Source organism: Pithys albifrons, chromosome 6 (genome assembly GCF_047495875.1).
Source record: "Pithys albifrons albifrons isolate INPA30051 chromosome 6, PitAlb_v1, whole genome shotgun sequence".
Classification (NCBI taxonomy): domain Eukaryota; kingdom Metazoa; phylum Chordata; class Aves; order Passeriformes; family Thamnophilidae; genus Pithys; species Pithys albifrons.
Window position 1 is genome coordinate 39,203,702 of NC_092463.1, and position 21,173 is coordinate 39,224,874.

The following is a 21,173-nucleotide window of genomic DNA, read 5'->3' on the forward strand; positions in this document are numbered from 1 at the left end:
TCACCTATGAAATGTACTTACTGTCACAGAATTTTAGTTATGCTCCTTCTCTGATGCTTTTTTTTTCTAAATTTCTGTCTCTGGTAATGAGCTACAGCTCCATTCTCCTCTCTTATGACCTACGAAAATCTGATGCTAATGACCTTTGGTCAGTATTAATCAAGCATTAAACAGCAGAAACTGTGGTAAATGCAAATATCATGATGCTGTTAGCTTTTACAGAACTTGAGAACTAAGTTTCCATACTCAGGTTAGGTGTTCAGAGCTTCACAACACAAGTTCAAGAGAAAGCAATAGGGCACAAAGGATGAAAAAAAGCAGGAGTGAGCACCAAACAACAGTGGGACCATCAAGATACTCTATCCAGTTATGAAACTTGATTTCGAGCCCTTTATTTCCTTATTAGAAAGTAAATAACATGATCCTTTTGCTTTGTAACAGCTAGTGCACTACTCCATGAGCTTCTGTCACTTCTAAGCCTCACTACAATGCACTGTTTACCTCTTCAATGTCCTGATCATTAAATTTGTAGTTGAGGGCTTCTTTGATGGACAGTTCTTTCTTGTTTATCTCATCTAGTGTGGGTAGTTGCATCCCAGCAGAGAACATCTAAACACAAGAGATAGAGTTACTTTCCACTTAAAGTATGCTTGGCAGAAGGCCAGGCCACTCAGAAGAAACTAAAGTCTGGCAAACTTACTGCTTCCTTCCACTTCATAAATTCACTTTCAGTAAATTCCTGATTTGAGACAAACTCCAAACGAAATACGCGTGAATCATTGCCGTGCCTGCAACAAGAAAGTGTAACATCATCCCCTTTTGACAGTACAGAGTGGTGATCTTGGACCTATAGGTGTAAACTGATTAAAGAAGTCCAAAACCAGACAACCAGAGGTCAATACACTCATAACACCCTGCATGAGACTTTTTGGTTTTTATACCTTCCATTACACACAAGGAGAAAAAAACCCCACAAATAAACTCAACCCCAACATTCTAGTAGTAAGTAGCATGACAGGGTCCAGTCTTTTTTTTTACTTCTCACCTCCAAACCACACACAGAGCATTATTAGCTATTAAAAGAACACTGATTCATGAATTAAAGGGGATTACTTTAGTATCTTACCGCAACTGCAGTCCTTTGTTTGTCCGCGTACCACCAAGCTGGTAAACTTTTGCAGTCTCTACCACACCGGTTATTTCAGCAACCTGTCACAGAGTAAAATACACCAGAGGAAGATGTAAGAGAGGGTTTTTTGTGTTCCCGGAATATCTGGCATATTCAAGCCTTTTTACTAGTGACAAAAACCTGCATCTAACAATTCTAACCAGATCAAGGAAAGCAAGACTCTTCAGTGTACATTATCAGGTACGGAATTGGTTGCTTAATGTATCATCTTTTGAGTTTTTTCTTCTCCTCAGCTCTGTCTTCCTGACCAAATAGTGTACAGCTTCTGCTTTTCCTACGTCCTTTTCAACTAATGTTGTTTTGGGTAAATATATGTCCCAAATAAAGTGCACCAAGGCTGCTTACATATTAAACACAGCTCTTCTGCGGGCCTTTTTAATGCAATTTTAGAGAATATTATTACATCCTATGCTTACAGCCATGAAACAGAAAAACAAAATCGTGTTCTCAATCTCTCCTGAAGGCACACTGATGTACTAGACATGCTTTATAAAAGAATCAAGACCACACAATAACCTGGCAACAGTCCCAGAAATAAGGAGTGAATGTTACTCATCCTTACTTGGTTTGAGCAGAGTCTGGAACTCTAGTTTGCAATACAAATGATGAGACAAGACAACATGAACCAAAGCTGGAAAAACAGGCTTTGTTAGTGCTCCTTCTCTCTCACTAATGTATCTCTCCCCCAGCTTCCCCATGGATTTATTTTTTTTAGCCAGTCTCCTCCACTTCTTTGGCAGCAATCACATTTTCTGGTTATAAGCAATGTTTTTATATCAATCCATCAGTCAAACAATCACAGGTACTTGAGAATGGATAAGCTGCAAGTATTATATTACAGCACTAAAAACAGAACTAAACGCCTCAGAGCTAAACTCACCCGATAAACAGGTTTACTGTTGTGATTGCCTATGCCAATACGGACAAAGCAGCCAGTGACTGTCTTGGCAAAGAAGGGCATATGACACCAGCGTTCCAGCTTGTGTCGCGATAACCGAACTCGGTTCAGTTCTTCAGGCAAGGACACTGGCTGGGACTTCGGAGGAATTTCTTCTTTCCTGATTTGGGAAAGGTGAGAGGGAATGAAGAAAAAAGTAGCGACATAATCACCAAAAAAGGGATCATGAATAGGGTGCAGCATGAGCGCTCTTTAAATTACTAGTAAAAGGAATGATTCATCATGCACTAGGGTGACTGTAGGGGTGTGAATTTTGAATTCATGATAAAGGCTTCGTGCGAAGTCCCAGAGTTGTTACCTACTGCCCCTGCAACCACAAAGCAGAAAGACACACACCAAAGCAGTTTATAGACTAATGCTTTAAGGTAAGGCAGCTCAAATCTCTGCCCTGATATATGCCAAGATTCTGTGGCTGCTAAACAAATCTGTAAAGAGCAGGGTAATCTGGGCTAAAGGTAACAGCAGAGAAACTGAAGTTGGAAACCCATCCAAGGTAAATGAGTCCCATGAAACACGATATAGTGCCAAGGACTCAGATCTGAGCAATGTAATTATTGCCTAGAGGCAAAAACACTAGAGACACTGAACCACCCCAAATAACCCTCCAACATAGCATGAGTCCGCCTAAAGCGGATCTCTGGTTTTGAACACACAGGTAATCATAGTCCAGTACTACTTTACTACTTACTCTTCCTCTTCATCAGAGGATGACGATCTGGATGAACGATCACTTTTCTCACTAGACTTATCATCCTCCTCCTCCTCTTCATCATCAGAGTATACTTCACTAGTTTTTAATGGCTGTTTTTTTGCAAGCAATTCCGCTGGGGGAAGGGCAGAGACAAGGAAAAGCAAGCTGTAAATCTTTTATGAAAGCTTCCTTTAAGAGATGAAACTTAATTGTTTTAAAAAAAGTCCATGAGGCAGATAGCTATTAATTTAGTGCTGAATACAAGTGACATGTTCAAATCCACTAGTAAGCTAAGCATTGATTTCTCTCTTTGAATATATACAAAGTATTTAAAAGCATCTTAAATCTCAGTTGTACTTATCTTCAGTCTCCCAACTTGACTGCACACAGTAATTCAAGATGGGTGTAACAACTGGATACACAAGATAAAACTATTATGATCAGTCAACTCATTGTTATTTTGCAAGGAAAAAAACCTTTGTGTGGAGATGATCACAATAAAACTCAGCAGAGTAACAAAAAGTGTTGCATCAAAATTCAGTAGCAAGATGGACAAGATGATGTGCTGGTGAAGAAACAAGCAAATTGTATATATCATAGCATAAGTACAATATATACAGTTTGGATGGTTTAGAGATTAAATAACTGTGAAGCTAAGTGACCAATTCAAATACATTAACTAAACATTACTAAGAGCCATTCAGTGAACTGTGATGAAACCTCGTTTTTAGACTACTATAGGGAGGGGCAGGAGTGAGGAATACAGCATCAGTGGTGACAATACTTTAGGTGGTTATGTTGGGCAAAAGACTAAGGAGAACACAGACACAGAATTCATTCACTCCAAGATGTGGGATTGTTGTGTTAATTTGAAACAGGAAGTAGCACTTTCAGAAACCTGTAATAATGCCTCAAAAACCGTAGCAATAGCAACATGCTTTCATACCTGTTCTGTTCTTCCTTTTCTCTCTTTCTGCTTTTAGCTCCTCCATGGCCTGAGATTTCTTGTCTAGCTTCTCATCTCGCTTTGATCGCCGCTCTTTGTTATGTGACATGACCTAAAACATGCACAAAAAGACCCTCAATACCATAAATTCATAAACTGAAAAGCATGAAAACAGATTATTTGCACACTTTGAAAATATTTCAAATAAAAATTACTAACAAGTCCTTTTCTAAATCAGTTTTTGTCACTTCATTTTTTGTGGAGATTGGAGATAGGGAAATCAGTTTGAAGAATATTTCTTTATCATGCTTCAAATAAAAAATAACGAACATATTTATACTTCAACATTTCTGCCAGCAAGCTTTAGTCTCAAAATTCCTCCTTAAAGTTAAAAAAAGACTGAAGAAATAAAATGGAAATAATTCTCCAAATAACAGGTAATGAGATAAAACTGGATGAATATTCTTGTCATTTTCTTCTCCTTCTGCAAGGTCAAAACAAAGCACTTGTTCTCATTCAGTAGCAAAGAAAAAAGTTATGTTAAAAAATAGTTAAAAGTAGTTTCCTAGTCAGAGCAGCTGCGACCAGCTTATTACTGTGTGGGTGCAACCAAAACTGTGTATTCTACACCCTCTACATGATTTCTAATGAATTGTTAACAATGGATCATTTTCAGCAGCTGCCCAGGGCACATCTGACCCCTTGGGCTACAAGCTGGATATTAGAGAACCCAGTCTGAGGGATCATGTCTCCTAATGGGCCATCAAGGACTCCAGGAATATCCCATGACTCACAATCATCCATTGTGAAACTCCTCGCCCTGGGGGTGGTACTGGGCATTCCCATCCGAACCAGAGGGTATATAATCTTGGGGTTTGGAGACTTCTGGTACCACTCGTCGGATCCAGAGGAGGACCAGAACCATGACAGGACAGAACCACCACTCTCAACCAGACTGCGACCATCATCCTCACCAACAAGTTTTCCTTTCCTTTTACTTTTGGACTTGGGGGGACCATGTGGGTTCAGCACAGGGGCTCATGAACACCATTCTGTCTGTGCCCCAGGGTACTGGGTTATACTTCTTGTTTTTGTAGGTTAAAATCAATTTCTCTTTGTATCACTGCATTTATTGTAATCTTTTTATGAAATTTTAATTCTGACTTGTAATCTCTTCTTGAGTTGCATTCATTTCTCCTGCTGGTTTACCTTTAAACCAGCACAAGCCGAAATACAGTTGTTCGTAAAGTCTGCAATATGGATCCAAAATTTTAAACTTTGTAAGTCTTTGAGCATTTTCCATTTCTAATGGGTCTGTCTGGAATACCAGGTTACACAGAAAGTAGCCTCTATAACAAGTATAAAAGACAGTCCTTTGAGCTAAGGTGAAGTAATTTCTGCAAGGCACTGTAAAAGAACTCGAAATCAAACCCTTTTACACATGCATATATGCGTATCCACTTACACTATTTTAGATGGACTATTTAAGATTATAGGTGGACTATATAGATGGACTATTTAAGTGTACACACATATGGAGTTGGAGGAGTAGGGAGATGAGATTCACTTTACTTAACATGTGCCTAAGGGAATATTCACCCCACCTAATTTGATTTCAGTGTTAAACATCTGTTTCACCAGAAAATAACATATCAGCTGAAGATGCCCTCCTTCATGGCACAAAGTTAGAGGTGACAAGTGCAAACGATCAACTAGTGGCTCAAGTTAGGGAAGATTAATCCCATTTCGCTCTGGGAGTCTATCTGCCCCGACATTATATCACTGCCAGGATCTTCACCATTTGCAACTACAGCCACTTCAGTTATCTGAAACTAAATTTCAGCTACACAGGCTGCGCCCCAAAAACTGGTGTTATCCTTTTGCTACTGGAGGTGGAAAAACTATAGAACTATTTCTGCTCCTCCTGGCATTCAAGCTTTTCCTTGACATCCTTTCCGTACAAAGTATTTTTAACACTGTATGCGTGTGCAAAATAATTAAGACAACAGCTCAGCAGTTTCTGGTTTGGTCTCTCAAACTTTCATTTGCAAGAAAGGGTGTGTATGTAATGTTTCAGACTGAATGACAGAAGTTTGGCTAAAGCAACTGTAAAAGGTTGGCTTTCCTGTTCTAACATGGGAGGACTATCACAGCAACTCTACTATAGCTGCAATTTTGCATTTTTCAATAAAAGGAGTTATCAGTGCACCCCTCAGCAGTCCAAATATGTTGATTTATTTAAATGAACTGGAAATACTAAAGATAGTTTGACCATGTAAATAAACTAAGTTCTGACCTGATTACTACATTTTTTTACATGAAGAAAAAACATCAGGGACAGCGAGAGGCAGCATCCTACCTCTTATTGCCAAGGGAGAACAATTTGTTACTAAGAACAGTTTAATTTCCTACCTGGGATTCCTGGATCTGCGTGAGTTTTTTCTTTTCCTGCTCCTCCTCTTGCTTTTTCTTTTTCTCTTTCTTTTCTTTCTTTTTTGCTGTTTTTAGTTTTTTCTTGATTTCAAATCTAGAAGCAGATATTGAAACAAAAAGAATGTATGAAAAAATGCTCTCCCTGGGAGAGCAAAGGACTGCTCAGATGCTGTCACAGTTGTTAGACTGCAAGGAACATTTCAGCTGCTTGTTCCTTTAATGCTATCCTGTCCTTCCCCTCCCCAAGAAAATACAGTGAAGAAACACTGAGCATAGAAAAGTGCAGATTTACTGAGAGCTAACCTAAAGGGCAGATGAGACCACATAGCAATGACTATTCCACAGAAATCTGTCCTTATCCTATCTTCCTCTTTGCCAGTATAGTGATCATTGCATGCTGCCTCCAACTCTAAAATCAACTGGCTATTTCACATCATTTGAACCTAAACAGCTAAAAACTTTTTTGTTTAAAGCCACTATCATGCTAACTTTTTCATGCTTGAATTTCACCTTTCTACTGGCACTGATCTGTATAAGAATGACCACAAAGAAGTCTCAGCGAGTTCTCCTTCAGCAGACAGATTCTCATCAGACTCTGGCAGCTTCTGCAGGAGAATTTAGGCACTTCCATTTTCTACTTTCATGAAATATATCACCCTGATATCTTCTTTTCAGCCATTGTAATCAGAAGAGTAGTGATTCCAATGGAACAGTCTCATGATAGGCTCCACTGCACTGTGGACTGGTCATTGCTTTAGTGACATGTGCATATGGACAAACACAAAAAAAATTACTTAACTTCCAATAACTGAAATTCAAAACATGTTATCCACATGCACATTACACAGTCCACTCTTTTTCTGGATTTTGCAGACAACAAACTGAAGTGCCAGATAAGCTCATTGTCCTTCATGCTTTTAACACAAAGCACAACACATAAGGCACAGGCATTGTATCAAATGCAATGCCTGCTGTAATTCCAATGAACTCACAGCATAAGGTGCATACAGAAAGCTTTTGAAAGATTCAGCTTACTATAAAGTTAAGTGACTACCCCACCACACTCTTAGTTCTACCTGCCAGATCTTTACAAAGAGCAGAAGAAATTAATTTAAATCAGTAAGTCCAGCTTAGATTGCTTAGCTTGTAATAAATACTCTGCAGCATTCTTTCTACAAGACAGACATTCAGTTAATTAAGAAATATTGAATAAAATTTAAAAATATGATGTCCTTCGACATGATCTAAATCCCAACTTTCAATCATTCTGATCCTTTTGAGGGGAGCAGCAGACCCCATAAGATACTGAATGTAGCATTAAAACCATAGTCAGGCAGGGAGTGCTCTAACCAGGGTTAGAGAAATGGACAGTCTTGGCAGTCACTTGTAGTGATGTGATTTACTTGACAGATGTCAGGCCTTGAGGGAAACTTCTCAGCAACTGAGAAAAGAGAAGGTGCTAAAGAAGAAAAAAACTGGAGAAAATTTGTCTCATATGCACCAAATCTTTTTGATTAGACAAATGAGAAGAAAAATACATTTACTGCAAAGAAGCTGCCTGATTGGACACCATATCAGTAACAGACAAACAAAACAAAACCACAAGATATAAGGTAGAAATCCACAAAAATCCCACGAAAATGACATATCCAACACCACTCTTCATTATTTCAGTATCTCTCTCTTCTGTTAGGAGCCAAACCGGTTTCACACCCATATACAGGCAACTCAAACACTGCTCTTTGCTTCACCATTGTTTTCCAAACATTTCCAGAAGCTCATGTACACCTTATGCTTTGTTTGCATTTTTCTAAAGTATCAGCGTAAGAAGCTAATATAACAAAGACAGAAGAGAAAGCACGCTTTCTGACTGTTTGACATCTAATCTGTGAAGCAGTAAGACAGCTACAAGGGTAGCTGATAGAACCATGTGTATTCAACAGAGGGGAACTTTCAGAAAACTTTTACAAGAACATGCAGAACTCCTGCTGTGTGCTTCTCAACCAGCTACAAGGACACATAATGCAAAAAAACATAAAATGAAGCTTAATTCACTTTACAGTGCTAAATGCTTGGATTGTAAACTTGAGAGCACAGTCAGCATACTCTCCATATGGTCTGTAAGAATTTGTTACCAAATACCAAAATGTATCAAATTCACCTTCTCTTTAGCACTTCTCTCTTCTCTATCCGGTTAAACAGTTCCTGCTCTCTCTCCTTTTCTGTCATTTGTTCCAGTCGAGCCCGGTCTTCTTCATCTCCCATCAGATCTTCTCCATAGCCATCATGGAACTCCTCATCTTCAGATGAAGAATCTGAATCTGAGCTAGATGAGGAGCTGTTGCTTTCTGAGTCAGAAACTTCTCCTAAATCAAAAATATAAGGTAGTGAGATTCATCTGGGGCAAAGCCCAGCCACTTCATTGTAGCATATTAGCAAAGGATAGCAAGATTGAATTTTACACTCGTCTTTCACTATACTAAAAGCATACATATAATGAAAACTAAACCCAGGTGGAAATTACCATAATATATGCATGTTAAAAATATATAAAATGAGTGGCACTGCATTTGAAGACAAATTGGATTATAAGTAAAAATTCTTAGTAGAGCAAGCAAATTTTAGGAAGCCTTTTGGTTAATGTGTTACGGTCTTAGATTTCTGTGCCTATATGATTATGTCCCTGAGAAGTTGCATATAGAGCCATAACTTTGTGTGTGCACTTGAAACACCGCTATAAACCCCACTACCAATACAGTAACCTCTACGAACCAAAATGACTCATTTGAAGACTGCAACACTATGAATTGCTACATCAGGAGACAACGTTGAAACACGATATCCTCATGGCTAGCAAGGCCCTTACTTGTAACAAGCCCTGCCAGTTACACATGGGCTTAGGGAACAGATGACTCCCTGGTAGTACTGGGCAACACCACCTTTAAACTTGATTCAAGTCCAAGCCCTTTGTTTATCTCACCTAATCAACTAAATTACACTAAATCACAAAAGCAGACATTAGGATTCTTTCTTTCACTTTCATTCTGGTATTAGTATTTCTGGAAACTTCCAGCTTTGCAAGCTCACACTGTAAAAAGCCTGGATTTGTGAGCATTAATATATACAGGTTCAATCACTTCATGCTTTTGTCTGCCCCTGCTGTGCTTGATATACTTAAAACTGCAGGCTCCTTCATATTTTTCTTTAACTTTCTTTTTTTAGTATGAACTGAAATTGGAACTAAGCACCTGCAAACCTTCACAGGCACAATGAAAACAGAAAACACAAGAAGTTTTGAAGCATTGAAACAGATTGAATATTCATGTAAAAAATTTTGACAAAGATATGGAATTATTTATCTTCTTTTGTGTCAGTATAAATGTGCACTAATTCCAACTTGGAGCAAGTACATGCAAGATAAGCTCCTATTTGCATCACAAATACTACCTCTACCTTTGCCATCACAAAAGATTTGGGAAGGGAAAATATGTCAGTGGGAATAAAAATGGCACCCCCACTAAAGATGCGGCATGCTAGAAGGAAGCAAAAAATTTTCCAGGAGGAAGTCAAATAATGAAATATGTAATCTATTCTTCAGCTGAAAGAGCATTTAGTGTTGTAGTTGCAATGGAGTGCTCACAGCAATGCTAGACTGAATTACACTCACTTCAAGCCATGGCGAGTTTGAGTTACCCTGACTAGCCGTAACACAGCAAAAAGTCTTTGAAGATGGTCTTTAACATCACCATGTAACATTACTGTTCAGTGTGCACAAAGGGTAACTGCACTTGCAATCACACAGTAAGTAGATGCACATGTGCTAGCTTACCTTCTTCAGGTGCTGAGCTCTCAGCAGAGCTGTCTTTATCTGAGCTGCCTGAAGAGGCGGCTTTGTTCATCTGCTTCTTCATGGCTCCTTTCTTCTCTGTCTTACCCGCTTTTCCCTTTTTTTTGTTTTTAGAACCTCCAACAGTCCACTGCAAGGAAAGAACCAAGAAAGGGATCATGAGAAATTAACAGCACTCTCTTCTCCCTTCTCCAAAACACTGGAGTAAAACTGTTCAATACCTGACAGCAAAAAATGTGTTCAACTGCATTTGTAAAGATTTGCTTCAGTTTAGTAATAAACAGAAGCAACAGATGTAACCAAGAGCAGATTTTACATTTCATGAAGCACACAAATTACATATGACAGCCTTGCCAAAATCTGTTTTATCAAAATTACATTATCCTTATCTCTATGCAAGAAGCCAATGGTGCACTCGCTCATAGATGCAGGTGGTGGCACTATTGTCCACATACACAAGGTGGAATCAAATCAGAATCACAGAAGTCAGGAACTAAAAAAAATGACAAGTTCTAATTTTAATTTTATCTTATTATCCTATCTTATTTTAACTTAGATTGCAGTTCCCAAGTACAGGACTTCTATCACCACAAATACATGGACAGCCATTTTAAATCCAAAGTTCCAGAAGAACTCGTATTTATCTTACACTGTGATTTCTTAAGAGAATTTTTGCCTTGTTCCAACTACCTGGGTAAACCAGAAAGAAATAAAACCAATAAGGATTGCCTGTGTATTACTTAAAGGCTTTACAATATTTTGCACTTCAATGCCTTGCCTAGAAACTCACCAGGCATGTGACCCTCAGGGATATAACAGGGGTTTTTTTCTATAAATGTGTGTGTGTGTGTGTGTGTATATATATATATGTATATTTTCAGACTGTAATCCTCTTCATACCTCTATATTACTCTCATCTTTAATGCACATCACCATCTGTTCAAGCACGCAGTCTATTAAAAATATTCCTAATTCAAGTTAGCAAATATGCTTTTGCATAACAGATCTTGCACTCAAAGCTACTCTTAAGTGGAAAAAAGTCACTTTAGATTTGACTTCAGGTGCACACAAGCTTCAGGCTTCTCACCCATTCACCCTGCCCTGGGGGATGAATCAAGTCCATCTTTCCAAGCAATAATCATTCCATCAAATTTGATGAATTTTTCTGCCTGATTAGGCACTATCTTCTGAGAACCCTGGTGTTTAATTACTCTAGATGAAACTCAACCAAGTAGTTACAAGCTACTATCTGATCCCCTAATAGCTTTACAATTTCCCAGGTTTTGATTGCTCTCGCACCCAGCCTTGTACCTTCCATATTACTTACTGTTTCATCATCTTCTTTAAGCATCATCAGTATCAAAATATATTCAACTGTCAAAGGCCATGTAGAAGTTGGTTTTTTTCCCCAAGTAAAAGTACAGTGGTGAGCCTTGCAATTCATACCCTATGCAGGTACCCCAGTCTCTTACGGTCCACAGGAGAGGTGAGAAACTGCAGAGAAAGCATCTGACTTTATACCACACTGAGCTTGTAGTGAAGTCTTTACTGGCTTCCACATTAAGGTTTTATTTGTTCAGTGTTAACAATACTGCTGTCTAATAATATTTCTGGTTAACTATGGTCACAAAAATTAGTTAAGAACAAGCTTGTACGTAAAATCAGTTAAGAACAAGCCTGAATCTGTTCAGACCTCAGGATTAAGGAATCATCTCTCAGGTGAAAAGGTACATTTTGCTATTTGCTCAAGACCTCACCTACTTCTAGCATACCACTGAAAACATAACAGTAAGAAATTGAAATTAAGCATTCAGCAGTGATGCAGAAGTGTCTCCTTCCCAGAGCTCTGCCACTTCTTTTCAATGTTCTGACACTGAATTACATGTCAGTGAGCTTCACAGCAAGGAAGCAGCACACAGAAAGCCACAGTATACAACACAGTTATATCAAGACCCTGAGAGGTCATGCTGAGATGAAAGAAGTTAAGATCAGATAAAAAACAGCAGGACTTCAGTTAATAAAATGTTTAACAGCTGTACATACATGGGTTACAGATCACTGTTCTCAGCCTTTAACTCACAAGCAGAATTGTAGAGGGAACCTGGGACTAAGAAAATAGGACTGAAAAACCCCCTGTGTGACAAACTCTTGAACAAAAAAAAAGGTAATAAAAAATCTGTCCTAATCTAGGGAATGTACTTTGGTTTCTGTTTCACTCTGGAGATTACACTTCATCTCATTTTTGTTTATTCAAGTGACCTCTATGTCCATTTCCCAGTTTAAGTAGTGTCGAAAAGCCAAATTCTTCCTCATCCAACTCAAGTGCTTCAGGGCTTATTCAGTTACCCCAATCTCTCACAAATGCCTGGTCATACCTGGAACCACTACAGGACAAGACAAGGGTTAGAGCAAATCTTAAGGACAAATAAATTATCAAAACCAGGACACAGTCAGTGCAAGACTTTTTTAGGCTCTCAAATTGCTCTGCAGACTCAGGAACCACTAGTTGTCATTTGGACACTGAATGACTACTCTGTATTTTTCAGAGAGAGGAGCCAAAGTGAAGTTTCTTCTTGCAGCAGAGAAGACACAACAGATTAGCAGGTCTGGGAGAGAGAGACAATACTGGAAACCCATGGGCTGCATCACAACCCACAGTCCAAATCTAACTCTTGAGCATGCTCCTCAGGCTCCAGCACAATAGCAGAAATCAAAAAGGCAACAACATGTCCACATGCAACATCAAGCAAAAATGCAAACAATGTTAGAGTCAGAAACATTTCTCTGCTCTGTTTCCCTTAACTCCAAACAACAACCAACCACCATTTTCCAAAACCTGTCCTCTGCTGCAGCTTCTCCAGGTTCCCTCTTCCGTGTTCCAGTCAGGGAGTACCAGTCAACACTTCTCACATGCTTCCCATGACTATAATGTCTCCTCTAAACAGCCTCTCTATTCACTGCTGTCTCCTTGGCCACCATCAGGAACTCTCCATGGTTCCAGACACAGCAAGTTAATAAACCCTTGTAGAAGTGTCCTGCAACATGGATTTCTGGTTATTGTTTAGTACTATCGAACAACAGAGCTTTATGACCTGTTCACAAGAAGTAGCCAGAAGAGTATTTCAAATTTTCCTCTTGCTACCAAGGTTCACAGTGCTAATAGCTTGCATATTGCCTTTCAGAAACAGCTGGATCAACCTAAATGATTCTATGATTCTATAATAAGTCCAAGTTAAGCCACACTACCCAGAATGGACTTTGGAAGGAAAAAAAACAAAACAGGAATACACCACATTAGAAATTACCCATATTTTTAAGTCAGCTTCCTCAAAAGCAACTATACAAAGTGATTGAAGAAAATAACTTACAGCTCAGCAAATCTGGAACATATTTCCACTAAGGAAATGAAATGATTGTGGAGAAAAAAAAAAGTAAGAAGAAAAAATCAACACCTGAAGTGAGCTCAGAGTGTAAAATTGTTTCATCCCTGTTGTTCAGAGAGATGCTGTTTTTCTCTCTTCACACAATACCTAAATGCATAAGGCACTGAGATTTTAACTTGAAAATAACTATGTTCTCCCAGCTTTCCCACCTCCTCCATCAAACCAGACAGAGATGCACAAGCAAGTTTGCCAGCCTGTCCTTCACATATCCTTTCCCTCCTGGATATGGCTATTATAGGCAAAAGGCAAACTACAAGCCACAACAAAGCAAAACAGGTCAAGGAACTAATGTGTTCCTTTCCTAGGCCAGATGAACACACAACATGACAGCTTAAGTGCACCACAGTAGGTAAGATTAGCCCTGCTTACAGACTTTCGGCCATTCACACAGGAAGAACAAAAGGCAGACTTTCAAGCAAGTCATCAAACTACAGTTTCAGCCTGTTTGAAGGCAAGACCAGGAAGCACAGATATGAAGACAAGGCAGTGTTACTGTCTTCAGGGTTTCCAAAACTGGGAAAACTCTACACTCAGCACTCCAAGAGCTACAAGGAGGAAAATGCTCACCACCACTACTTTTAAAACTTAATAGCAAATAAAAAGCCCCTGTTACTTTTCCTGCCTTTCAGGATCTACACCAGTCGTTTGAACACCTCAAACACTTTCATGACAACAACAGCCCAGTGATTAGAAAACTTAAAGAACCATTCTTGACACAGAGAGGAGACCATAGGTGTCAACACCAAAATGGAAAGAAAATGAGCTGTTGTAGTTTGGGATTATTATGTAAATTCTCTCCCCTGCCACTTAACTGCCCAGGCCAGCGGTTAACAAAAGAAGCAGTTAACTGTGATCGCTGGGGTGGGGGCAGGTTTGTCTCTTTTGGTTTTTTTTTTTTTTTTTTTTTTTGGATATTCTGCTCAGTCTTGGCTCGGCGGAAGGGGGGAGTGGGGGCTCCAAGGAGGCAGGCTGCCCTGCTGGTTACTGCTGGGGTTTTTCCCTGGCTGTCTTGCCGCTGCCTACTTCGGACCACCTTTTTCCTGCCGTGCTGCTGCCTGCCTTGGATTTGCTGCTTCTTGGACGGGGAACACAGGGGGAAGAGACTGAGTCCATCTGAAAGCCCACTGCTCGTCTGTTTCGCTGGAGAGGGACTGAAACTCACTCTGCAGCCAGCCGAGCTGTGACAAGGACACTTAAGTATAACCTTTTCTCCCGGAGGAAAACCTGCTGGGTTTTGTTGTTTTTTTTTTTTTTTTCTCTTATGGTGTTGGGGAAGTGGGTTGCACTAGTCTGTTTACATATATATATATATATATATATAGCAGTTATCCTTCTTGTATTAAAATTCCTTTTCTTAAATTTGATAAAGAGTGGTGTGATTATTGTGGAGGAGGCCCCTCCCCTGCTTGTGGGTAAAACATTTTGGTTTTTCCCCTCAAACCGAGACATGAGCAAATAAAGAAAACACATTCTGGAGACACAAAAGAGGCTTTGCCAGGAACAGGCTGAAAGAAGGCTTCATGGACCAAATATCAGCAGACCCGTGACCAACCCTTGTTGTCCAAGTACTGCTCTAAGGAGCTCACTGAAAGGTAACCACAGGCAATTATGAACTAGTAGGTTCATATTCAGTTTAAGCTTCAAGTTAACTTTTGCTCTGGAAGCATTTTGAGGGGGTCCACATATTGAAAAATGGCAAGAAATGCTGTGTGACAGCATGAAGATGGTAGATACCTAATGCTGATGAAGGAGCACTCCATCATCAAACCACACTCTGAGATGCTACTGGCTGTAAAAACTCACAATGTTTTATTTAGAATGTCTGGGTCAAAGAGCTGAAGATGGCAACAGTCACAAAACCATTGGTCAACAAGGGCCTTGCATGGCTCTAGCATCACCAGACAGTCAACCTCATCTGGCCTAACAAAGGCTTAATGACTTCTCTAGATATTAAACAGAGCCTTATGACTGCATGGTTCTTAGCAAAACCTGCTCCATGAGTACAAAGGAAAAGGTCATTCAGAAAAAAAAATTGAAAAAGGATCACACATTCAGTTCCAATACCTCCATAAGTCTATTTCTGGAGCAACTTGCTGTTCCTCAGAGGTTCTTACTCGCTCTCCTACCACATAAATCAAGTCCCATGAAGATATCCCCATGTTAGTCTGCAGACTAAAATTTATACCCATTTTTGTACACAGCTTGTTCACGGTACTTCTTTGGACACGTTAGCCTTCATACAACCAGCCTGTGTTATTCAGATTTCACTTTCACTTTGAGGTGGGGGAAGTAACACACCTCTCTCCATGAGAAAAGCTTTACCATTGCATCCATTAACAGCTGAAGGAAACTGTCTCCAAGAAAAGACAAAGTTACAAAGCACACAGTCTCTAAATTGGGTATAAGAAGATTAAAGTACAGCCTGTTTCAAATTTTCTAAGCTTGGAAAAAAGCATGGCAAAGGCCTCACAAGACTTGAGAACCCATTCATTCCTGAAGTCTAACTAACTAGTGTTATGAAATAAAAGCAGACAGGAAAGGACAACATTTAGCATTTGTAATTTCTACAAACCCACAAAAGGCACCCCAAAACCAGAAGGAACACATGCAGTTTTCTGCTAATCTGTGCTTTGCTAGAGTGCTCCAACTTGAAATGCAGTAAGTAGATTCAAACTTTCAAGTCCTTTCCTCAAAACAGGGCATAAAGCTCTCTAGTCCAAGTGCTTCTTGAGACCAATTTCCTCACTAGCTGCGTGACTATTGCTCACCCCCTCCTCTGTCCATAGCTCTTGACAAGATCTCCAGCTATGCAGTTTCCTACCGAATCTGCACATTTATAAATAAAGGCATAAAAAGATATTCCTCATGAAACTTCAGACTAGTACCAAGCATTCATGATAAAACTTTTCTTGTCCTGGAAGCATCTTCTGCCATCACCCTAGAGGTGCTAAAAGACAATCAAACCCTGCACAACATTAGAATGAGCCTAGAAGGGTGTACAGTTTTACACTACCATTGGTAACAAGAAACGTGTCAAGAGAAACAAACAGGAGCTCTTACAGTACTGTGGCTTTCAGTCTAATCAACACTAATGTCAGTGAAGTTGTTGTAGAAGTCATCCAGACTTCATCACACAACAAAAAGAATTATCTTACTGCAAGCAACAATGCCAGGATAACAGAAAGTGCAACAGAATTAACCTACTGCATCTGAGGAGCATCAAGTGCCTTCAACTGGCAACAGCAATACCTGGTGGACACATACACCTCTAGCATGGTGACCTCAACAGTAACTTGCCTAAAACCAAGCTGGTTACATACAGAGAGCTACAAACTTGAGATGGTGAGCTCTAAAGTACACACAGCCACACACTGATCCATAGATAATGGAAAGTCTGTGTCCAGCTTAGTGCATCTCTCTGCAAGAGTAGCATTTCTTACTGCAAAGCCCTGCAGTCCTTACTATTTATCAGTTCTCTGAATAACAGTTTATTGTCAATTCAGTCATACATGTTCCACAGACCCACTAGAAGACAGTTCAAAGCATCCCTCCTTATTTCAATGTTTGCAACTCACTTTCAGTCTCTTGGCTAAGACATTTGATTCAGAGGTCCTTTAAGTGTCACAGAAACCAGCATCTGGGTGAGAAGTGCATTCTCATTGAGACACAAATATAACATGAAAGATCTAGTGAAATCCCTTGGGTGTTCTTGTATAGATGTGGCATGATTTGTCCATGCTGTTATTCAGTAAGTACAAAATGCTTTTCTCTCCTCTATGCCCCACAAACTTATCTCCCTTTAAAAATGCAGCATGCTGCATTATCCTCTGAAGTAGAGATTTATGCTCCTTTCCTGTACATGCAACCATATTGTTGGAACATTTAACACTTTCTAGGAACCATAAAGGACATGCACTCTGCAAAATCTATGTAGAAGCACATGGGTATGATGAAGCACATTTGTACAGGGCAACAATTTCCATGCTTTTGCCTCAAGGTCCTTACTTGCAGGAAGTCCAGTAATACAATTTCAACTCTTAGACACTCTCTCCCAACCCACAAGGCTGAACAAACTTCAGACCAACCACAAGGACACTTATTAAAACCGAAGTTGCTTAGCAGTGCAGTACCAGTGGAGTCAAGCCTAGGGATGCACACAACTGAATGACTGGCAGATGCGTTATAAACCAGCCTCTCACCCTGCTGTGACAAGCAGCAGTTCAGAATGCATATTTCAGGCACAGGAATAGAAACAAGTGTCCTAATTACCTCTTATCTAAATCTTTTCCTCTTGCTGCAGGGAGGTCAGAAAGAACACAGTAGCAATTAGAAATGATACATATATTAGAAAGAGTATCAAATGCACTGCGGGCAACAGCAACACTCCTGCATCTGCAAGGCCTGTGCAAATTCCTGAGAAGATACATTATCATATTGTGCATATAGTGGAAACGTAAACAAGCTAAAGTTCTATCAGTTTTCCGAGATGAGCACAGAACAGAAAGCTTTATCATCCACATGCGCTCCACACCCAAGTCTACCTTCCCAAGCAAGCTGATCTTCACAGAGCTTAGAACAAATAAACTGTGCCAGCAGAGCTGAACACATAGGGCGACAGACTTGTTCCCCAACAACAAACCTAATATATCTAGCCCATTCACAATTTTCTCTCTCCTTATGCCTTAAACATATATTAGATACAAGAATCCCCTTTTTAAAGAAAATAATTGATTGAAATAGACTTTGAAGCACATTTATTTCAAAAATGCCTCAGAAATAAAATTAAATCACACATTTTTCACACTTAATGTAAGAATTCTGCTACACTGCCAAATGCTTAATAGTTTAGCATTGGCCTATCCTACTAGTCTTCAAGTTGCCACAACAGATAATCCATCCTGCACTTTCAGAAAAAAAAAAAACAACAATCAAACAAAACCCCACATCAAACATCTCCCTGTTAAATTTTTAAGATTAGATGGAATAAATGACCTCACTGTGCTTTGTGGAAAGCTTGCAAAAGACATTCATAAGACTTCAAGAAAGTTTTTGTTATTCAAATACCTGTATAACATGTTTGTCAGTTCTTGTTTTAATAAGTCTATTTCAAGTTTCCTTTCTAGATGAAAGCAGACACTTTTAACCAGCTCTAGAATGCAGTACCAAGAACCAACTCCAGCAGATAAGCACAGCTATACAAGAAATGACAAAACGTAGAATAAAGTAATGCTGAACTCTTTCCCACCCCTTTCTTCAAAAATGACAGTCAAAACACACCCTGTTGCATGTCCAAATGGCCAGACAGCTAGTTCATAGCACAGTTCTTGGAGAACCAAAGTACTTTACTGCCTGTAAAATAGTACCACCTGCCTTGACCCTTCTAAAGCTGAACAGCTCTCTCCCTGAATTCACTGTCCAGCTTTAGCAGGTTCACTGCTACTTCAACTGCAAGTATGACACAGGAAAAAATGCTAGTTTTAAGCAGGCAGCTCATCAGACCATTCAGATCATATGAACATGGGATTAAACTGACAGTCATCTTTTCTACAGATAATTCTGTATATAGTTGGAATTCAAAGCATATTAATTAAAAAAAAAAAGAAATACATCCTCTGGCCTTAATGTGTCTCTGTCAGTGGCCAGTCCCACTTTATGAAGTCAGCAGACTAAAGATACTGTATGACAAATACATTCACTGCTTAGGGATGATCAGAAAAATAATTCATAGTAATTTCACAGATAACATGACAAACTCACTTCATCATCACTGTCTGATGTTTCAGAGTCTGAAGATGCTGTAGGTTTGCTCACAGGTGGTTCCTTTTCTTCAGAGTCACTGCGTTTCCGTTTGGCCAATGACAAGAGCTCCTGGTGTGAAAACACACACATTTATTTCAGTGTCATAATTAATTTTACCAATGCAGGTCATTACATATGTACCTTCTCTGTGATATCCAGGCACATCCCAGTAACAAGATTATTCCCATTGACTAGGGAACAAAGTCTACTTGCTCGACAAATAAATAAATACATGCATACAATTTTAACATAACTGGATGCTACAAAAGGGTTTTAATGATAAAAACCTATAAAAAGTAAACATTAGTACCATTACTTTCTTGGTATAAACAAGATAAGACAAATTACTTTCAGAATCATGTCCAGATTTGTTTTATTTGGATTGAGTAATAATTCAAAATCACCCTAACTGCACTGTGTAGCATTAACCCAAAAATCTTCTTCTAAACAAGAGAGAAGTTTGCAATTACATATTTTAAAGGGGAAATACTTTAGGCATCACCACAAAGTCATGTCTGATAATATTTAGCAAGCCTGTTCAATTCCTTTTCATTGTCCCTGCACATCACTGAATGCACTTAAAGTGTTGGATAGACAAAGAGCAGGCATCAAGCTCCAGCTCTGTGAAACTAAGTAGAGCTGCTCACCACAAAAGGAAGCACTTTCAAAGGCAACGTGCACCAGCACAAAAATTAAACATCTCTCACATAATCTCATCATCTGCTGTTCATAAGCTGCTCAAGTGCCAGAAGCAGTAGTACAGACCAAACATTGCTGAAGCAGCATTACTGTCTTTTTTTTTTCTTAAAGACATTGTCCTGGGGCTGATGAACCTTAGCTATGTTTAGAAATACAGTCACACCAACTTCTGCAGTCTTGGGAAGTCGATACTACATTGGTTTGCATTAGCTTCACAACTGGAAGATTATCTCCACAACAAATGGATTATAATTTAGTACCTCAAATGAGAAAATAAACACTGCTATAAAACTGACAGCCTAGGCTACTTACTAACAAAGAATCTTTCCATTGGAAATGAAATTTCAGCAACCTTTCTCTGAAGAAGACATGCAACATCAACAGAGCACATTTGTACAATTAATAGTTCACATCAGGAAGGTCCTGAAGGAGCTTCAGAAGTGCTTCTCTTTGGGAAGCTCCTGAAGTGGAGTACCACTTTTATTCCAAGAAGTTTTCCTTCTTTCTTTCTACATTTGTTTTTTGTTTTCCAAGATACTATATTAGAAAGGCTCCTACTTCTCTGATTCAACAAGCTTAGATAGCCAAGGTAAGCTGTCAAAACATTTAACCTACAGAGGTTAACTCAGTATTTAACTCAGTATTCCCACATCTTTAAATCACACCACAAAACCACTGCTTTCCTCCTGCCTAATCTTAATCTTTGCACATATCCCTACTACAGTTGCTACAAACAGCTCAGTGTGGGGGGGAAGTACCTTCTATTCAGGTACAGCTGCATATGCACACTTCCAGTGAGCAATGGAACAGATGCAAAATCATATGTTTATTCCTATCACCATCTCTCCAATCGCCTGATTGATGCTAGGGGTAATCCAACTCCTTCTATTTTCAAGTTCTAAAGAAACTACTAAACTGATATACTAGCAGTGAGATGTTGGCAGCTCTAAAGACTCTAGAGGCATGTAAGATCAACCACACCAGGGTATGCTCTGCTTCTGTGTATTTGCCTAACACAGTATCCAATTTGATTTTTCTAAAGCTCTGAGCTGCAAAACTATTTTTCAGTGTTTGGGAAGGCTTTTTATTGCAACATAATATCTTCTATATTAGTATCTTCTATATTAAAAACTCTGAAGGTCCAACACCTAAATTATATCAGACAATG

The 21,173-nt window shown here is 39.2% G+C and overlaps 1 protein-coding gene across 1 annotated transcript in view; it reads right to left on the reverse strand.

The window, feature by feature from the left end:
• Positions 1-21,173, reverse strand: part of RTF1 (RTF1 homolog, Paf1/RNA polymerase II complex component) — a 30,766-nt gene that overhangs the window by 8,579 nt on the left and 1,014 nt on the right. The window contains exons 2-11 of the mRNA XM_071558403.1: positions 19,265-19,375; positions 10,047-10,194; positions 8,379-8,583; positions 6,197-6,311; positions 3,785-3,896; positions 2,836-2,971; positions 2,070-2,247; positions 1,127-1,209; positions 701-788; positions 502-609 (exon numbers count right to left, since the gene is read on the reverse strand). Of these exons, the coding sequence (XP_071414504.1) occupies positions 502-609; positions 701-788; positions 1,127-1,209; positions 2,070-2,247; positions 2,836-2,971; positions 3,785-3,896; positions 6,197-6,311; positions 8,379-8,583; positions 10,047-10,194; positions 19,265-19,375 (1,284 nt within the window). The remainder of the gene's footprint in view (positions 1-501; positions 610-700; positions 789-1,126; positions 1,210-2,069; positions 2,248-2,835; positions 2,972-3,784; positions 3,897-6,196; positions 6,312-8,378; positions 8,584-10,046; positions 10,195-19,264; positions 19,376-21,173) is intronic.